Source organism: Balearica regulorum, chromosome 4, assembly GCF_011004875.1.
Source record: "Balearica regulorum gibbericeps isolate bBalReg1 chromosome 4, bBalReg1.pri, whole genome shotgun sequence".
NCBI classification, from domain to species: domain Eukaryota; kingdom Metazoa; phylum Chordata; class Aves; order Gruiformes; family Gruidae; genus Balearica; species Balearica regulorum.
In genome coordinates, this window is record NC_046187.1 from 6397301 (window position 1) to 6416654 (window position 19354).

Here is a 19354-nt window from a genome sequence, read left to right on the forward strand (position 1 = left end):
AAACTGTTGCTGAGCGTTCTAGCTGCAGTAATGGGAAGAATATAGCCCCATCAATGTGGCACTGCCTGGGCTAATTAGACCTGCTGGGAGGAAGGATTAATTAGTGCAGGCATAGTGCCATGCTAATAAAGTTATCCTCCTGGTGAGGCCGGAGCCATTAACTGTACAGTGCTGCAGTACGCAGCTTAATCTACTGATCTATTCAGCGCAAACATGAACTTCTACAATGACGCAGTTTTGCTGCATTAGAAAATATTACTGATGTACACATTCAGAGTGTCGGAGTGGAAAATCAGAGGAAAGCAGTTGGTAGTCCAGTGCTTTTAGGTCAATGTGCAACTTTGCTACTGAACAAAACTAAACTAGAAAACTTAATTAAACCTGTGCTTTCCAACTTAAAAAGCAGGTGAGAAATGGGAGATGGATTCACAGCAAGTATTTGTGGAATGTCTGCCTGAGAAATGGATACTGTGTATTGTTCTCATTTTCCTTTTTCTGTAAAGGACCAAATGGTTAAGATTAACAATTTAAGAAAAGCCAAAAACTTAAGAGATCTTTCACTTGATTGTTACTAACTTGTCTTTTATTATTTTATGTGGATTTGTGTAGATTTGATCCAAGATTGGTCTAGTGATAGCGCACCCGATATTTTTTCATTTGTTCCTTATATGTGGAACTTCAAAGTCATGTTTCATCAATTTGAAATGATTTGGGCAGCAAATCAACACAACTGGATTGACTGTTCCACCAAACAACAAGAAAATGGTGAGATCACTTTTTTTTTGGAAGAAGAGTGCATAGTACAAAAAATATGTGCAAAATATAGAATGTGTGTGTCTATATATATAGAGTAGAAGAATTACAGATTTTTTACTAGAAAAATGTGTCAGTGGTAACCACCCATTTTGTTCCTGTTGATGGGCATAAATCATGCTAGAATTAGCAGCGTTGAGGTACACTTCAGAAAGCCAAAACTTTGTTTAATGTGCAATTTGGTTTTATATGTATTTCAGTAGTCTACACTGTACTAGAATATGACAATTTCATTATAGAAAGAGGATGGTGGATCAAAAGTCATGAAGTTGTGTTCTGGTTAAAAATAAGGCTCGCTACTTCCTCGGAAGCCTGAGGAAGTTTCAGTGTGTGTTTTCTTGTCCAAAAACTGGTGTGTGAAGCAATAAAGCAATAAGATATTAGCACAATGAAATTGCAAGCAGACAGTAAAAAACAACTTTAAGTACAGTGTCTTTCTATAAAGCACAAGCTGTAGTGAATAAGTACTTTCAGAATAATTTAGTATAATGTGCTCTAAATACACAGTAGTTAAAATGGCAATTTCCTATGTCATGAGTTCTTGAATATCTTTCCATTATTTTTACCCGTATGTTTGATAATTTGCCTAAGAGCAAAATAGGGAGTAATTTTGACAGATTTTTTGTTTGTTTTTTGTCTTCTCTCCCAGTTTATCTAGCAGCTTGTGGAGAAACATTGAACATTGTTTTTTCTCTGCCTTTCACTGACTTTGTTCCAACCACATGCAATACTAGATTCTCTTTAAGGGTAAGTCTTCTAAATGTGAGATAGTTTCCCTGCCTTCTTCAGTCAGGAAGTTTTGAATAAGCTTTTTCCTGAAAGAAAAATATTCTCTTTCACTTCAGGTTCATAGCATTTTTTTTTAAGCCAGAGGTAAATGGTTTCTGCAGCTTTAAATGAAGCATCCAATTATAGGCTGTTTTAATTTATATATACACAAATAAAAATATATATTTAAAATATATATACACATATGCTTCATACATAGACACACACAGCCTAAGTATATGTAGTAAATATACATATTAAATGTGTGTGTATATGTATGTATTTTATTGCTTGGAGGTTTGTTCCCATTTATTTAGAAAACGTGAAAATCTAGTATATGTTCAAAGATAAAAATCAAATATTGGAATGGGTACCCCCAAGCCATTTTGGAAAGCCACCTTCCAGATTTTAAGAGTTCCTGTAGAATAAGTAATGACGATACTGTGTTTTTAAGACACAGCTAATTTTTTGAAAGATTGTACTTCTTGTCTTCCCTAAAATAGAAGCAATCTACCGCTATTAAAAATAAAAACCTAGTTGATGGTGATGTTGGTAATTTTGTATAATTTGCTAGCAAAGAAAGCAGTTTATCTATTTTTTTTTTTTAAGTATGGTTTAGTTGAGCTGTAGGGTAGCCTTGGGCCAATCACTTAACTTTTTGTGGTATGGATTGAACAACAGAAGAGCAGGAATCACTAAAAGCTACGCCCCTGTGTTTTACAGATTGCTATGGTGTGCTGTTTTATAGATTGTTATGGTCTGTTCAGAACTACAGAGCTCTTGGGATTGTACTAGAAACTGGTGGGAGCTGTGGTCAGCAATCACATGTGAAAATTGACATTTCTTCCCTCGCTCTGCCTGTAAAGCGAAGATGATGGCGCATATGAACATGCATATAACATGAGCATTATGCTTAAAGTGAATGTAAATTAACTTTTCTGTTACTAATGTTTGATTTTAGGGAGAAGATGTTGATCTTCATTTGTATCTACCAGATTGTCATCCTAGTAAATATTCCCTGTTTATGTTGGTGAAAGATTGTCAGCCTAATAAAATAAGTCCTGAATCTTGTGTTTCTACCGAATGTCAAAGTGGTCCGAAAACAGGCAAACCCAAATGGAGGAACATTACTCAAGAAGAGTGAGTTTTATTGTGATATATATTTACGTCTTTATATTCGCTCTTCATATTTACTTATTTCGTTTGTGATCAAAGCAACCTCATATGTTCATGTTTAATGAAACTATTGTACTTCAAATAAGTGTGATGTTTCTTTTTTGAAAGGGCTGGATGGGTTGAATGCTGGACAGTCCCGAGTGTTGTGTTTACCATTGACTACTCATGGCACCCAATTTATCCTCAAAAGGCAGATGAGCAGTTAAAACAATCCTGTAAGTGTCACTACCTTTTTTCTTGTTAGCATGTTTAATTTCAGGAACTGCTGTGACTTTGGATCAAACTGCCTAAATTTGCAGAAATGAATTTTGAACCGAACTACTATAGCATTCTCCATGTGACGTATAAGTCTTTAGAATGCACCAGCTTCAATATAAAACTGACAACATCTTGCAATGCAAAATTTCAGAACATGTCCCAGTTCCCTGTGTAAAAAGAGTATATTGTCTGTAATTCACTTCTTGTCCTTAACGAAGTGGATCTCTTAAATGGGTTGTTGCATAACAAAATATCACTTGCTATATTAAATATGAAGTACAATATTTTTGGCAGTATCATGTTCCTTAGCCTTTCTAAGCTGTTTTCCTTAAGATGTTGTGGTGTTGTCTAATGATTTAAATATTTAAACACACTATATATGAGTGTTGTGGTTTAACCCCAGCAGATAACTGAGCACCACACAGCTACTCACTCATCTCCCCTGCTGCAGTGGGATGGGAAGGAGAATGGAAAAAAAACCCCAACTCGTGGGTTGAGATAAAGACAATTTAATAGGATAACAAAGGAAGAGAATAATAATAATAATAGTAACAACAAGTGATGCACAAATGCAATTGCTTACCACATGCAAAAGGGAAATAAAACAATTTGATGCCCAGTCTGTTTCCAAGCAGTGATCCTGCCTCCTGGCTAGCTTCCCCAGTTCTATATGGAGCATGACATTACATGGTATGGAATATCCCTGTGGCCGGTCTGGGTCAGCTGTCCTGGCTGTGCTCTCCCAGCTTCTTGTGCACCTGCCAGGGTGTGAGAAGCTGAAGAGTCCTGGACTTAGTGTAAGCACTACAACTGTCTGATAACAACTAAAAAGATCACTGTTACCAATGTTATTCTCATCCTAAATCCAAACCACAGCACTATACCAGCTACTACAAAGAAAATTAACTCTATCCCAACTGAAACTGGGACAATGAGATATAGTAACATTGTCTTACCTTTACGGATATGAAACTCTGGGATTTTGTTGTAGCTAGCAGTGTTGAAGTGAATCATGGCCATCAGGTAAATTCTAAATAGGAATTTTTAAATTTAAAATGTCTAAACAATATTTCTAAATAAGAAACATTCTATGAGTATGTGCTTGGAAAAAAAATATTTTATAACTTACTTTCATCTCTGTGTTTAAGTATTTTAAATGCAGAGGGAGGTATGCAGGAAGTTATAGGATTACATAAGTCTTTCAGGTTGAGATGCTAGAAGCAGAACTGATGAAGGGGAGGTATTGGAAGGCTTAGTTTGAATGGGCCTCAATCAGCAGGGGTTAGAAGACATGCTGGATAGTGTTTTTAGGTTTTGAGTTCCAACAACTCAAATCCAAAAGAACTCAAATTTTAGAGGAGAAAGCAGAAAAAATGAGATTAATCTTGCAGATGTTCGTTAAGTGCTCTTGTGAGACTGTCAGCTTGTGTCAAATGTGCATACTTCAAATTTGAAAACATTTACAGGTAATTGTAGCAATTGAACGTGCATTTGAAAGTTTGTACGTACCCAGGTAATCTCATCTGCAGCTTCCTTTGAACAATGCAGCACAGTCCAGCTCACTTCTAATCTGTGATGCTGATAGAATGTGTTTGTTACAGTAGCAACATCTGTATTTTATTTTGAGTCAATTGATAGAACTCTTTAAGTCTCTGAGAAACAAATACATTGCATTACAAGAAATGCAGCTTCCAAAAAAGCAGTCGTCTCACTGTGTCATTTAGCTAATTTATAACACGTAATCTAATGCAAGCACTGCGCAAGCGTTGTAGACAATAATGGTAAGTTAGAGCCTTGAAAGTTTTCTGGCTACAGGAGTGTATTCGCTGTAGTTCTGTACCTACTGGTTCTTCCAGCTCAACTGGTACCTGAAATCTTACTCCATCTGGAATATCAATTTTGGATGATTTTCGCAGAGAGTTCTTCCCAGCAATTGCTTTACATCCCCAAAGCAGTTCCAGTTACTCAATTCCTTCTCATTACCTTTCCCCACTTAAAAAAGACAAAGTGCTTTCTTGTCCCTAGCTCCAAGTAAAAAGAAGGGATCGGAAACTAGATTTGAGTTTCCAAACGGTTTTGTGACTAGAGCAATTGAGTTGAGAGGAAATTTTGACTTACAGAACTACTGGTTCAGAATAGGTTTTTAATAAAACTTTTGTAATTTTCCTGTTTATTCACTTTTGTTTATTCTGCAATAGCTGTGTGTGGTTGTGGGAAATCTACACTGAAATGAAAGCATGTCTCTGTTTAACTTTGAAAAACAAGATAAATAAATTGATGGGGTTTTTTCAGTACTTGAAGGATTGTTTTTCCCTTGCATAATTAACATTGACTAAAATATTCTAATATTCTATTGACTAAAGTACTTTCCTATCTTCCCATAGTCAGTAGATATGAGAAACCAGTTCTGTGGCATAGACATATTAACATAATTATACAATCCAAATTAGCTGCAAAAAGTTTTATATTTAATACACATTCATATTTGCAGAATTTTGTGTATCAGAAGCCTAACTTGTAATCAAAATCTGTTATCTTCTTTATTTTCTTCCAAAGTGTCGGAAATGGAAGAAACGATGTTATCTGTTCTAAGGCCATCACAGAAAACAGCCGACAGTGTGATTTCATCTCCCACAGCTTCAACCCGCCTTCCCCTTGACCCCTCAGAGCTGCCCCCGGATAAGCTCCATGTGGAACTGGAACTCTCCCCAGATTCCCAGATAACCCTGTATGGACCCCTGCTCAAAGCCTTTCTGTCCATAAAGGTAGGCATGGGAGCACAACTCGTAAAATTTATGAATGGGCCGCATGTAGGAAAGGGAAATAATTGATTAAACTTTTTGTAAGTACTAGCTTGGAATGACTTTGGTGATGTGGCGTAGCTGGGATTAATTCAGTTGGCACAGGTTTATGCGAAGACTTTCAATATATACATGTAGACCCATATCAGCGTAATTTTCCTTTCAAGGAAGAGTACATGTTCTGAACTTCATGTGCAGAAAATTTCTTCTTTGACTTTTGCAGTAGCGTAAAAAAATAAAAATCTATGATTATGACTAGAGCTTATATTAACAATATCTTTTATGCAAAGTTATATCAGAACCCATGTTTTAGTGCATTTTAAGTTCTGCAGAGTGTCCTAATTGTTCGTTTGGTTTTGTTTTAATGAGATTCTGTGAAATTTCTGGAGTTAGGATCATGGAGGGGAAGGGGGAAGGACATGAGAATAAATTTAATGTAAAAAACTATTTCAGTCAATATTGAAGAAGACTTTTCATCCTTTTCTTGATGTTAATCTATTATGCTTTAAAATGTTTGTGTTGCTTAGTGTTGTGTCCCCTTCCATTACTGATCTTCAGAGTGGCTAGAAACCATTTAATTTCTTCCCACCTCCCTGACCCTGCCTTGTTGTGACAAAAGCAGAGGAGATTGAACAAGTTGCTTCTATTTGACTAACAGTGAAATGCTTGGGTTTTGGCTGGTTTTTGTGTTGATTGTTCTTGTCTGTGTGGGTTTTTGGTGGGGTGGGGGAGAGTTTGGTTGTTTGTTTTAAAGGTCTTTTTTAGCCTATGCAGAGCTAGGCTAAGCCAATACTTCTGGAGGCTTTCATTTTGGGTCGGGGATGAGGAATTTTCTGACAGGTGATCAGTATCAGGACTCATACTGAAACAGTCATTTTTATGAATTTATATAAGATATTGCACATAAACAATGAATAGCAGAAAATACGAAGTTTTTGTAGAGTATAGCAAATATGCTCATTATTTTTTCATGTTGCTACTAAAGTACATGGGATTAAAATTAGGCCTGTATTGCATCTTGAAGATTTCATTTCTCTGATACAGAGGAAATGCACCCACGTTTGAATTGTTTATTGAGTTCCTCTTTTAGAGCCTATAAATTCATGAGAAGGTTCTATCTTACCAAGCAAAGCAGCACATCTTCAGTGCTCTTTGCCCCTGGCAGTATATGTAAACAGTGCTACATTAGATCCCTTAGTTCTACGATGATTTAATTTTTTTAGGTGCAGATTTCTCAGATTAAATCTAGCTTTTATCTTCTAAATCTCAAGAGAAAATGTAGGTGAATAGCTTGTTTTTGAAAATGTGCATTTATTGTTCTTTTTAGGTTTTTTGTGACGGTGTTTACATCTTTTTGTCCAGCTGTGCTGGCAGCATCTTTTAATAGATTTCTAGGGGAGGGTTTTATGCTTGTTTTCCTGACTTGTGGTTGCATTGTTATTTTCAGTATGTTTTCATTTATCTTTTTCAATTCATGCGGGAGAGATTCCTGGACATGCATGGTTCATGCAGTTTTGTTAAGCTTTCTATTCTTGGGAGGTAGTTTTTTGGTGTAGCATGCTCTGTTTTTTACTGAAGGCCTTACTGGCTGGGAATGAATGATTTATAGGTCCTTGCATCCCCAGCAGGAGGTACCAGGAGTAAGTTACTGGAGTTCTTAGCACCATCTGCTGGGTCTGCCTAAAAAATATTTCAAGGTCTGTATCGTAACATTGACCTTTATCTTTTCCCTTTGCTAAAACACAAAGCAGATTAACTTTGCTTAACTTTTGAGGTTTTTATGGTTTGGCTACAGAGCAGTGCTTAATTCATATGTGTTAACATCAACAATACTTCAGAGACTCAGTACAAGATGGTGAAATTACGTGTCCACAGGAGTCATTATTTCAAGACTGATAATGAGCCTGCCTTTTCTGCAGACCTTTTTCAAGGACATGGGTACCTTGCAGTTGCTTGCTTTCTTTTTGTTGTACACTTTCTCTTTGCTTGCGCTGCAGATTTGTGCTTACAAAAGAACAAAGAAGTTTTGGAAAGCAAATGAGGCACAGAAAAGGGGAGGGTGGGGAGCAAAAAACTTCATAAGATTCAAATCTGTCTCAGTTTAATCTTCAGTTTAGTACTCATTTGTTTGTATCTCTCAAATCATCAGTGGAGTTTGGAACAGTTGGAACATTTCTGTCAGCATGAGAGGCCGAGGGACTGAATTACTTTCTAAGAATGAATAAAGGAGTGACATTTGTGTCTGTGTCGCAGCCTCTGGTGAGAAAGGATTTTGCTCCACAGAATGCTTAGTCCCCATCATTTCCTGTATACTGAATTAATGGGAAAATATAACCTGCATGATTCAGAAAATTCTTCTTGAGCCTTTTTTTTTTTGAGGAGGAAGAGGTGACAAATTATCAGAAGTCTGATTCTGATGCACTTAAATAAAGCACAGGAAATTGATTTTTTTTTTTTAAATTAGTGATGGATTTTCTGTTTCCAAGTAGAATTTGGCAGAGTTATTTTGGTCTTAGATAACTGAGGGGGATTGGCTTAGAAACAAGCTGGGTTTTAGACCCAAGGGGAGAAATATTTCTGAACTACTATTTTAGAATGATTTTTAAGACTTTGAAATATGCTGATAACAAGTTTCAGAAGGTTGGATGAGAGTGACTTCCTGCAGGATATTGTGTGTTCGTACTCTCAAAGTTATTTATCTTTAAAAGCACAAGATCTGTTTCTAATGTTGGTAGTAGTATTTCAGAATAGTTATTTGTATTGCATACATCTGGAATGCCAGTACTTGGAGAACTACTGAGAGCCCCTTCTTTTCCTGCAAAGCACAAGGCCTAAATTGGCTCACTTGAGGTGTCCATTTTTCATAAAGTAAAAGTATACGTGTGTCTTCAGCTATAGTTTTTAGCTACACCGCTGATTTTTGCGAGGGCTAACATACAGGAAAAGATTGGATTTGTGTTTTATGACATTGCCTATATGTTTTTAATTTGTTTTCCATATGTTCATAACAAATCCTTTTTCTAGGAAAATTATTTTGGAGAAGATGACATGTACACTGATTTTGAAGAAGTTATTTCAAGCCCTGTTTTGTCACTGTCAACATCTTCAAGCTCTGGATGGACAGCTGTTGGAGTGGAAAGTGACAAAAAAGAAAATGAAAGTTCAGTCAAGCCAGTTCACCCTCTTACTTTACGCCCATGGGATATCACTGTGCTTGTTAATTTGTATAAAGTGCATGGGCGATTACCAGTGGTAAGTACTTTAGAACCATAAAATACTTTGCTTCATGTAATTATTTTTTTTTCTAGTTTAATAATCTGGCATTAAATTTAACTCCCTGGAACATTAAGCTAGGGTGGTGTTTACCAAAGTGTGTGTATACTCTCTACTAAAATTGCGGCTAGCTAAACCAATTTGAGACATGATTTATTTTGTTTATCTGGGAGGCAGAACTGCATAATTTTGGATATTATTTTTATTCAATGAACTTGGTTTGTGTGATAATATTTTTGATTGACCATTATGATTTCTCTAAAGTTTAGCAAAACTGTCTTCTAATGGTCCATTCTGCTCAGTGCAGCTGTGTTCTGAGGGATCCCCAGAAATTCAAATAAGAAGCTGGATAAAAAAATTGGGTTCACCCAAGTGGATTTGAATTGCTGTTTATGTAACTGTCGAAAGGTTTTTAAAGTTGCACAGGCTTCTCTTTGAGTATCCACTTGGAGGAAAGTTAGTAATTCCTGCTCACAGGTTTGCTTCTAATCTTACAATGTCAACCATGTTGTGTATTTTCAGTTTCTGAAGCAGATGTGTTTAATTTTTATTTTAGCATTGCAGTCCAGATGGTCCTGAGTGCCCTACAGCTTTCTTGGAGAGGTTGTGTTTTGAGATGAAGAAGGGATTTAGAGAAACAATGCTTCAACTTGTACTGTCTCCAGTGAATTTGTTTCTGAATGACAACTATCAGGTAGTAAGCTGTTTTTTACGTGTTTCCATGTGTGTGTCTGTATCATGGAAGTTGTGATGATCTTAACATTGAATTCTCTTTTGTTAGGAACTTCCTGTTGTACACATACAAAGTTTATTAAGGCTTATGAATCATAAGCAGTATTAAAGAAAAATCTGATGCATATTAATCCCCAGCTTATCTCCATGCAGTCACAAGCTGCTAATGTCTGCCTGTGCGGGTTTTGTCTTTTCAGTTTCTTCTCTGGCTGGTGGAGTAACATTCCTTTGAAAAGTATTACATCTGAATTTTCATATCTGCAAACAAGTAGCTGTAGGTAGCCAAGAAATACTTTGGTGAAAAGTACAAATTAGAGGACAGCCTCTGATGTTTGTTGTTTGGATTTTTTTAATTTTTTTTTATCATGTCAGCTTTCTGACAGTAGCATACCTTCATAAGTCATATTTTTTTAACCTCTTGATCATGTCCATTGTCAAATATGCTCTTCCATTCTTTGTTTATATTTTATTGCAGTAATATTTAACAGATGGTGTCTAGATGTCACTGTGTGGAGTTGATCAAGGGAAAGTTGTTGATGATGGTTGCTAAAAACGAAAACAAACTTTGGTCAGATAAACTTCCCTCTCCCCCTGTAACATTTGCGTATTTGTTGTTGTGTGGGTAATGCTGAGAAGTCTTGGGGCTGTCTAGCTGTACAAAAGTCGACAGGATTTAAGTGGTGAAGATGAATGTGTATGATGTATCTCTGGCTACACAGTTTTTGCACTTTTATTGATGTATTCTTTGCAAGTAATAGCTTTAACTTACTTGTCCTTAACAGCGACCTGCAGTGGATGAAGTTCTTCGAGAGGGTCATATCAGCCTGTCAGGTCTGCAGTTGCGCGCTCATGCAATGTTTTCAGCAGAAGGTCTGCCTCTTGGAAGTGATACTTTAGAATATGCGTGGCTGATAGACGTACAGGCTGGAAGTCTTACAGCCAAAGTTACAGCACCACAGGTACCATCTAGAGACTATTTGCTCTTAAGTATTACCTTTCTTCTTTCTTGTCAAACTGGCATAGCACGGATTTTGAAGGCACGTGATCCCAGCTGAATGTGGATGCAACTGTGCCTTAAGTAACGTTATTTTTATAGTTTGAAAATCGAACCATTTCTATAAATGCATAGGAGATGCCAATACTGAATCTGATATTCATCTTAAAAGAGTGGCTAGTGTTACATGAGAATTTGAAGAGATGATGAATACAGACCATGAACAAAGTAGCAGTGAATGCTGTTGCACTGCTTGTAAACACTTGTATGTTACATCTATAGATGTTAATGTATTTAATACTGATTAGAAAGGCAACCACAGTATCTACAGGCACTTCAACAGGTTTAATTGCAGAGTAAACAATACTTCTCTGTAAATAAAGGAGGTGTTTTGGGATGCCTTCAGCCGTAAACTAGGTAATGTGATGAAGAGGAGAAAGGAAAATATATTTAAAAGGTTTAAGTATGACATGACTTAAGTTGTCTGTGACTTCCTCTGAGGTTAATTTTATGATGCTTCTGGAGATGCAGGTTCGTTAGCTCTGCTGGTTAACTCTCTGGGAAGGACAAATGACGTGTCCAGTTGTGATTGGAGGCTGAAAGGCAACGTAATATTCCTCAGATGTAACCCATTTTCCCAAAATGCTACCACTGATTTATATAAACTATAGCATTTACTCCACTGCTCTATGCTTCAAAATTATACTTACTTGATTCCAAGTACTCTAAGGTTAGAAAACATTTCTAAGTGCTTGATGCAACTTAAGGATTTTTTTCCCCCTATAAAGTCTTTCTGAATTGTATCCTTCATGCAGGACTTTTATTTAATTTTTGTTGTTGTCAGCACTGCTATGGAGCAGAACCTGAATTTTCTGTTTCAGGGTCATTGGCTTTTTTCCTCCCATAGTGTGATGTATTGCAAGAATTTGTGAAGGGGTAACACTAAAGGGAGGAGGAGAGATTTTTTCAGGAGTGTCATAACTATATTAAATTGCAGTTAAATTACTGCTGATTTTAAGTGCCCTTTCCTTTGGCTAGCCAAAGAAAGGCCATTTCTCTCTCGTAATACAGACAGACAGTCATGAATCATTTCCTTTATGAATGAACTAACTATATAAAAGATTTAAATCAACAATAGGCAAATTACTAGGTCCTGTGAGATTCAGCAGTGTTCTGTTTAGCCAGTTTCCTCCTGTGCTTTCTAAATGTAACTTTGTTACTTATATGCAAGGAAGCCTGACATTTAAATTATGAATGTAATAGCTTATTTCAAGGCATTTTTTTTTAGAGGTAACATAAGGGGAGCTCTGTCTTTACAATGAAGTTCTTAGTTGACCATAATAGCAAAAGCTATTTTCTTCTATTAAGAAATAACTCAGAAAATTATTTAACGTCACCACATTATCCATGAAAAACTAGAGACTTGCATGTTGTGGCACACAAATCAGTCTTGAGTAACAGGAAATAGACTATGTGTAAGCAAGGTAATGTGGCCAGAATGTTATGGTGGAGTCTCTTGTTTTTACTCCTGCTTACCTCCCAACCTCCAGTGATGTTCTTTCAGTACTCTGTCGAATACTGAAAGTTCATTTTGCATACTTACTATTAGACAATGTGTTGTTGTTCGCTTATAGCTTGCGTGTCTTCTGGAATGGGGGCAGACCTTTGTATTTCATGTGGTGTGCCGGGAGTTTGAACTGGAAAGGCCAAAATCTGTAATAATATGCCAGCATGGAATTGATCGCCGGTTTTGTGACTCAAAGGTAACCTCTCATCCGTCTTAATTGCTTGCTATATTTGCACAGGTTCTTTGGAACAGTTTAGAAATTCAGCCTTAAAGTTACCAAGATACGTGGACTAAATACTCAGATTGGATGTTCCCTTTCATTAAATTATAGCTAATTATGTTTTAGAAAGAAAAGCAATTATCTCTGGATTTTCCTGTGGTTTTGTGCTCTGTGTGAATTATTTTGAGAAACAGTACCCACAGGAGTCATGCCTAGTTTCTTACCTCTACGGTGACAGTTAAGAGACAAAGGTCATACTCCCCCTTGTGCTCCTGGCACATTTCCATGGTACTTTTTCATCCTGTGTCCTCTGTTGATGAAACAGTGCTTTGGTGGGAGACTTAAGCTGACAGTTTATAGTTTTGAGGACTTTTTGTTTTGTGTTTCCCACCCTGGGACTCTTACTTACATGTCATTGTGGATTCTGCTTTTGATGCTTGTCTCTTGGAATCCATGCGTGTGGTCACTTGAAGACCAAAGGAGGCTTGTCGTATATTAAGTATGACTCCTGGATTTCATCTCTTGACATCCTCCTTGTTTTGATCCAGTTTTTATGATGTTCTCTATTAGCAGACTTGGTATGTCTTTTGGTGGTGGAAGCCAGGAGAGCCAACTGGGTCCCCTGATGTTGCTGGACAGGAGAATTAACCATGCACTAGTGAAAATGAACCTCAGCACAGAAACACCCCGTCTCATGCTCATGTTGATAGTGTAGAATAAATAACTTTTTATTGCTCTAGTTTTAGGCCTCTGTTAAACAGAACATTAAACTACTTGACAAATTAAACTAAAACTCCTAATGTGTATTTAAATCACTTTTTTTTTCCTTCAGATGAACTGTGTCCCTGGGCCATGCCCAACATCTGATGACTTAAAGTACACTATGACACGCTTAGCCATGGATGGAGCAGATCTGTATGTGGTAGAACATGGCTGTGCCACCAATATAAAGGTAGAAATATTTCTCTTAATGGCAATTAAAGTAGTTCTTTGACAATAGAGTTCTTTGTATTTTTTTGATAGCATAACTACCTGAATTTATTGCTTGCTTATATATAATGGACTAAGCAGAATTTCTGAAACTTTAGGTGATACAAGGTTGTCTTGGACTGGGCCAGGAGTAGGTCAATTTGGCTTCTGCTTAGTAATTCCATTAATGATCTTGGAAAATGGTACGGAGGAGTGGATGTCTGCCAAAATAAGAGTGGAAGCTGCAGGACCAGTGTAAAAAACTTAAGAAAACACTGGGCAATATAAATCTCTATGTCTGTACCTGAGAGCTAATAAGAACTTGTGCTGTAAGTTGGTAACTCAGCAACTGGAAATTATTCATATGGATTGCCTACAAGTCAATACTGGATAACTCATGATCTTATGTCTTCTGTGATAGAGCTGTTTGAATTAAGATATCTCTTTGGTAGAGATGGGAAAGTATTAGTGCCACTGCCTGACTGAATCTAGAATACTGCATAGAGTATCCTCAGTTCAAAAAAGGATTTGCAGGCAAGAGCTGATATTCTCTCCATTATCCTGTCATACAAGAGAAAACTGGAATTAATTTACTCAATGTAGCAAAATAGAAATTAAGAGACAATTGAGTTATGGTATAAACAGAAAAAGAGAAAAGTGCTATGCTGGTATGAGTGACTAGTAGTTGTGCTGTCCATTAATAAATTTGGTTCTAAACGGTAGACTTAACATGTAAGGCTTTGCAGGCAGCTTCACATTATGAGCAAGAATCTAACTGAAGGAAAGTGGTAATTATTGTAGACATTTTTTAATTACAAGATATCTTGTCATTTGAATGGCTTGCTACCTTGTGGCAGTAAAAAAATGTGTTTAAGTCTCCAATTCTTTTGACTCCTATATTAAAATCACCATCACAAATATTAACTGTGTTTGCAGGCATACATATGCGTGGAACTATTTTCAAAGACAGCTTAATAACCTGGCCCACTCTAGAAAATCATATCCTGAATGTGTTTCATCTGAATTGTAAAAAAAAAAAAAAAGGTTTCCAGTGCTCCTTTATAGTCCATGACAGAGATGTGAAGTAATAATTTAATATTAACCCTGTGGGTAGCTTTTCCATGGCCAGGTTCTTTTTCAGCTTTCCTTCTTTTCCCTGTGAAAAGTTTGAAAACTTGATCTGAAATTTCAGGTGCTTGATGGTGATTTATTGGAGAGGTCTCAAGCTGTGCAGGGAACTTGGTCCAATGTCTTCAGATTATTTGAACTTTGAAGACTAAGCATGTGTGGCAGGGCTATGTCATCTTTTATTAGTGTTACAGTGTTGGGGAGGATGGATACTGTATGGATACAGGTGGGTTAGTTGTACAGTGACCAGTTTCCATGGCTAAGTGTGGGGGTAAAGCAAGAACTTCTGGTTTCTCTTTGGAGAGGGTGGGCTCCTGCTGGTCCCGTGCTTTTCACAGGAGAACGGCAGCCTCCTGGTTGGTTCAGCAAAACTATTGGAGTTTTGTCAATACAAGAAATAAAGTGTGATCGTATAAGGGCTACTATAACACAATTCATATGGATCTCTCCCATTACAACATCTGTCCAAAGCTGAGCTTTCTTTTTCGGTCCCTTTACGAAAGGAGACTCTGAAGTAGAGGTTTTATTTCTGTTATTTAAAAACTGGCTGAAACTAATTTGTAAGCTTGCCTTCTTTTGCATGTGTGCGTGCACATGCTTGCATATAAAACTTCTCTGACTTTTTTTGGAGAGAATAGTTTCCTGAGATCTTTCTGGGATGTAGTAGGTGGTGTATTAACTGGTTTAAGGCTACTCTTTCTTTGTTTCACTCGTGACTAATTGGAGTTCATGTTTTAAATGATGTTTTCAGATGGGCGCTATACGTATTGCGAACTGCAACCTCCACAACCAGTCTGTTGGAGAAGGTATAAGTGCTGCTATTCAAGACTTTCAACTGAGACAATATGTTGAACAGGTGAACAATTGCAGAACTGGTCTTCAGCCAATATTAAGGAGGGCGTACTGGCTGGAAGCTGGCTCTGTCAACTTGGGGCTCATCACTGCTGACATCGCTTTAGCTGCAGATCATCCTTCAAAGCACGAAGTGCAGAGACATTTCTTAGAAACGCATGATAACCGAACTAAGAGGTAAGAGATATGATTGAAGGAGATGCATTTACATTTTTTTGGGGGGGTGTGAGTTAATACATTCATCTAAAGATGGAATGTTGTTTTTTGCTTTTGGGGTGGTTTTTTTTTGCTTACGGAGATTACAATTTCTTATAACTTTTTTTAAAGTATGTTGAATGCTTAGCCATGGGGTTGGTGGTTTGAATGTGCTTAGGCTACACAAAATTGTGTGATTTTTTGCAAAACTTATTTTTCCTTCTGCTTTCCCTTATCCCTGAAAATGAAGATCAAGGAGAGGACAGAATCGAATTTGTCCTTTGTTCTCAGACTGAACAGAAAACAGGCCTTAAGAGTCCTAAGCAACCTGATGAGCAGCTGTGAACAAGATGCCTGGTGTAACTCTGACTTGTGTATCTCTCCAAAGAGCAATTGCCTCTGGCATAAGCCACATTCACCAGTGTGGAATGTGTTTGCAGTGCTTTTACCTGTGTGCTGAGAGGAAAGGGTTGCTACTATTAATGTGTATTGTGGCAGGTGGACATAATCCGTGCCTGAGGACTGCATATACATTTGTGATTTGCTCCTTTCTGGAGCTCCTTTCAGCATTTTATGTCTGACATCTGTGTTTCAGATGCAAATCTTAATCATTTCATGCTGGCTGAAACAGGAGCTCACATATAAGAGAGGGGATATGTTTTAATCTTGTTTTCACTGATTTTAAATGTACTAAGGCTGATGTAGTCATGTTTTTGTTTTGTTTTCTCTTTTTCTGCCTTTGTATAGATTGTGGTTTTTGTGGCCTGATGACACTTTGAGGAATAAGAGAAGCAAGAACAAGTGTGGCTGTCTTGGTGGTTGTCGATTCTTTGGTGGCACGTTAACGGGACTAGATTTTTTCAAACTTGAGGAGCTGACACCTTCAAGCAGCTCTGCTTTCTCAAGTACGAGTGCAGAATCTGATATGTTTTATGGGCAGTCTTTACTGCAGCCAGGAGAATGGATAATTACTAAGGAGATTCCTAAAATTTTAGATGGTGAGAATGCATTGTACTGTAATTTTACTCTGTTTTGCTTAAAAGTATAATTTTTTAACTGCACATTAGTATTTATAGTCTTTCTGATTCTGGCTAATGACTAGTACTTGTGCTGTTGTGCAAGAGGTCTTGTAGTGGCACGGGCCCTTCTGAGAGCAGACAGTGGCTTGATAGTAGTGAGCAAGCTTTCATATGCTGAATTCGTCTATTAACATGCAACTCCTTTCTGAGTAAAAACAAGTTTTTTGACTTGCATCTGTTCTACTTATATAGAAAGCAGTCTACCAAGACAACTTGATTTTTTGGCTGCTGTGACTTTATTCGGTTTTGTTAGTACAATATGCTACTAGGTGTATGCATCTCAAAACTAGGGCTTTTATTTGATAATGATTTTTATTTCGGCGGACAGGGAAGAAACCACTGCAGCTGTGTTATCAAATGTTCAATTTTTCTTTTCTGTTGCTGATCCTAGGTAAAGCAAATGGTGTAAAACGAAAAGATTGGGATTGCAGATCTATGGGAATAGAAATAGAAAGAAAAGCACAACATCTAAGTCTACAAGTGCCGTTGCGCTCCCATAGCTCCTCATCGTCTTCGGAGGAAACAAGCAGTTCTAGTGCTGCACTCCCCTTGCTTGCAGGTGAGAAGGACAGCCCATCGTCAACTATGGAGGATCACGTGGGACAGAAGGAGTTCTTGTCTGGTGCAAAAAGGGAAGATGGTCATGGAAGGTTAGTATTCTCTGTCCAAGTAGAAGTATAAGTCAAATCTTGAACACGTTATGACAGAAAAACCCCTTGTATTTAGCAATTTATAAAGTGTTGGTTATTTTCTAATGGGACTGCTGAAATACACTTCCTAGTTTGAAGGCAAATTTGGATCCCTAATAGGGGATGATTACCTGATCTAGATAGAAAATCCAGCATGTGAGACAACAGCACTTGCCGTATACTATTCGTTTTTAAATCCTCTATATGTAGACAAGTCCATTAACAAGTGGCAGAATTTAATATATGATCAGCAGTATGAAAATAATTGTTATGCTAATAGTAAGTCATGGAATCACCGAAGCATTTGACAGCTCCTATAAAGTAAAAAGAGAAGCATTGATAATAAAATAAACAAATGAACCTTTAATTTTTGTTTCCAGTGTTGCAGTTGAGGGGGCAGAGGGCAGCCCTGCCTCCCCTGGCAACCAGGAAAGGTCTGTTGGTCAGTCTCCCCTGAGGTCTCCACTGAAACGGCAAGCATCTGTGTGCTCCACCCGGCTTGGGAGCACCAAGAGCCTCACGGCAGCCTTCTATGGAGACAAGCAGCCTGTTCCAGTTGGTGTGCAGTTCAGCAGCGATGTGTCTCGCAGTGATGAGAATGTCCTGGACTCCCCAAAGCAGAGGAGGAGCTTTGGTTCTTTTCCATATACTCCATCTGCAGATTCGAACTCATTTCACCAGTATCGTTCGATGGATTCCAGTATGTCAATGGCTGATAGTGAAGCTTATTTTTCTGCAGCAGAAGAGTTTGAGCCAATAAGTAGTGATGAGGGTCCAGGAACATATCCAGGGAGGAAGAAGAGAAAAAAGCAAGCTCAGAAAATTGAATATAGTAGAGGGTCTATTTATCACAGTGTGGAAGGGCCCTTAACAAGCACAATCCATGGCGAAATTAGTCAAGATGTTAAAACGTTGCCAATTAAGACTCATCCTTCACAGGCTTCATTTGTTTCGGCTCTGGGAGGAGAAGATGAGCATGTTGAAAATATGTATGTCATGGAATCTGAGAAGACTGTGGAAAGTGAGCAAATAACTTCCCAGCAGCCTGTAATGGCATGTTACCAAAATTATCTTACACAGTTCCAGGTAATCAACTGGTCAGTAAAGCATCCAACTAACAAAAGAACTTCAAAATCCTCATTGCATCGCCCTTTAGACCTTGACACACCGACGAGTGAAGAAAGTTCATCATCTTTTGAGCAACTTTCTGTCCCAACTTTTAAGGTATGGAAGATGGAGGAAGGAGCATTAGAGAAAGGAATTCAAAACAAGTTAAAATTCTTTAGTACACCTGTTGTGTAAATGAAGCTATGAGAAACTTGAAACTCTTTGCTTTTAGTTAAGGAATTCTGATTGTGGGCCGTGTGGCTGGGAGGTTGTGGAAAAGATGTGGAATTCTGTGGATAAGACGTGTTCTGAGTTGTCATTGTTGCACTTAAAAAAGCTGCCTGTTGAATGATATGCAGCTGAAACATATTTATGTGAGTTTTGTTTAAAATGTGTTTCACAGAACTTCAGTAGCAATACATTTAGTGCTGAAAGTATAATCTGGGCTGTAAATGCTTTACTTCAAAGTAAAGTTGAAACGTACAGATTTAGCAAATGATTTTTGTAGATGTTTGGGGTGGGGTGGTTTTTTTCCCCTTGTCATGTATGTGATATGAACGTACATGCTTAAGGAGCTGAATGAAATATATGAAAAATAATGGAAATGACTTGATAGAAAATAGATGTCTAAGCTCTGGAATTTAATTTGTTATCACTTTGCTGCAAATCTTCATGTGTTCATCCAAGCCTTTCAGAGATTTGTTTTTGGAATTTTTTTAAAGCAATTAGTCAC

The 19354-nt window shown here is 37.5% G+C and overlaps 1 protein-coding gene across 12 annotated transcripts in view; it reads left to right on the plus strand.

Annotated features, from left to right (window-relative positions):
* BLTP1 (bridge-like lipid transfer protein family member 1) overlaps positions 1 to 19354 on the plus strand; it is a 114713-nt gene that overhangs the window by 30372 nt on the left and 64987 nt on the right. For all 12 annotated transcript variants that reach the window (XM_075751092.1, XM_075751080.1, XM_075751085.1 and 9 more), the window contains exons 15-28: positions 610 to 765; positions 1463 to 1560; positions 2543 to 2721; positions 2866 to 2972; positions 5572 to 5780; positions 8841 to 9068; positions 9646 to 9783; positions 10604 to 10780; positions 12450 to 12578; positions 13435 to 13554; positions 15451 to 15728; positions 16494 to 16744; positions 17217 to 17475; positions 17895 to 18738. In XM_075751092.1, the coding sequence (XP_075607207.1) occupies positions 610 to 765; positions 1463 to 1560; positions 2543 to 2721; positions 2866 to 2972; positions 5572 to 5780; positions 8841 to 9068; positions 9646 to 9783; positions 10604 to 10780; positions 12450 to 12578; positions 13435 to 13554; positions 15451 to 15728; positions 16494 to 16744; positions 17217 to 17475; positions 17895 to 18738 (3173 nt within the window). The remainder of the gene's footprint in view (positions 1 to 609; positions 766 to 1462; positions 1561 to 2542; positions 2722 to 2865; positions 2973 to 5571; positions 5781 to 8840; positions 9069 to 9645; positions 9784 to 10603; positions 10781 to 12449; positions 12579 to 13434; positions 13555 to 15450; positions 15729 to 16493; positions 16745 to 17216; positions 17476 to 17894; positions 18739 to 19354) is intronic.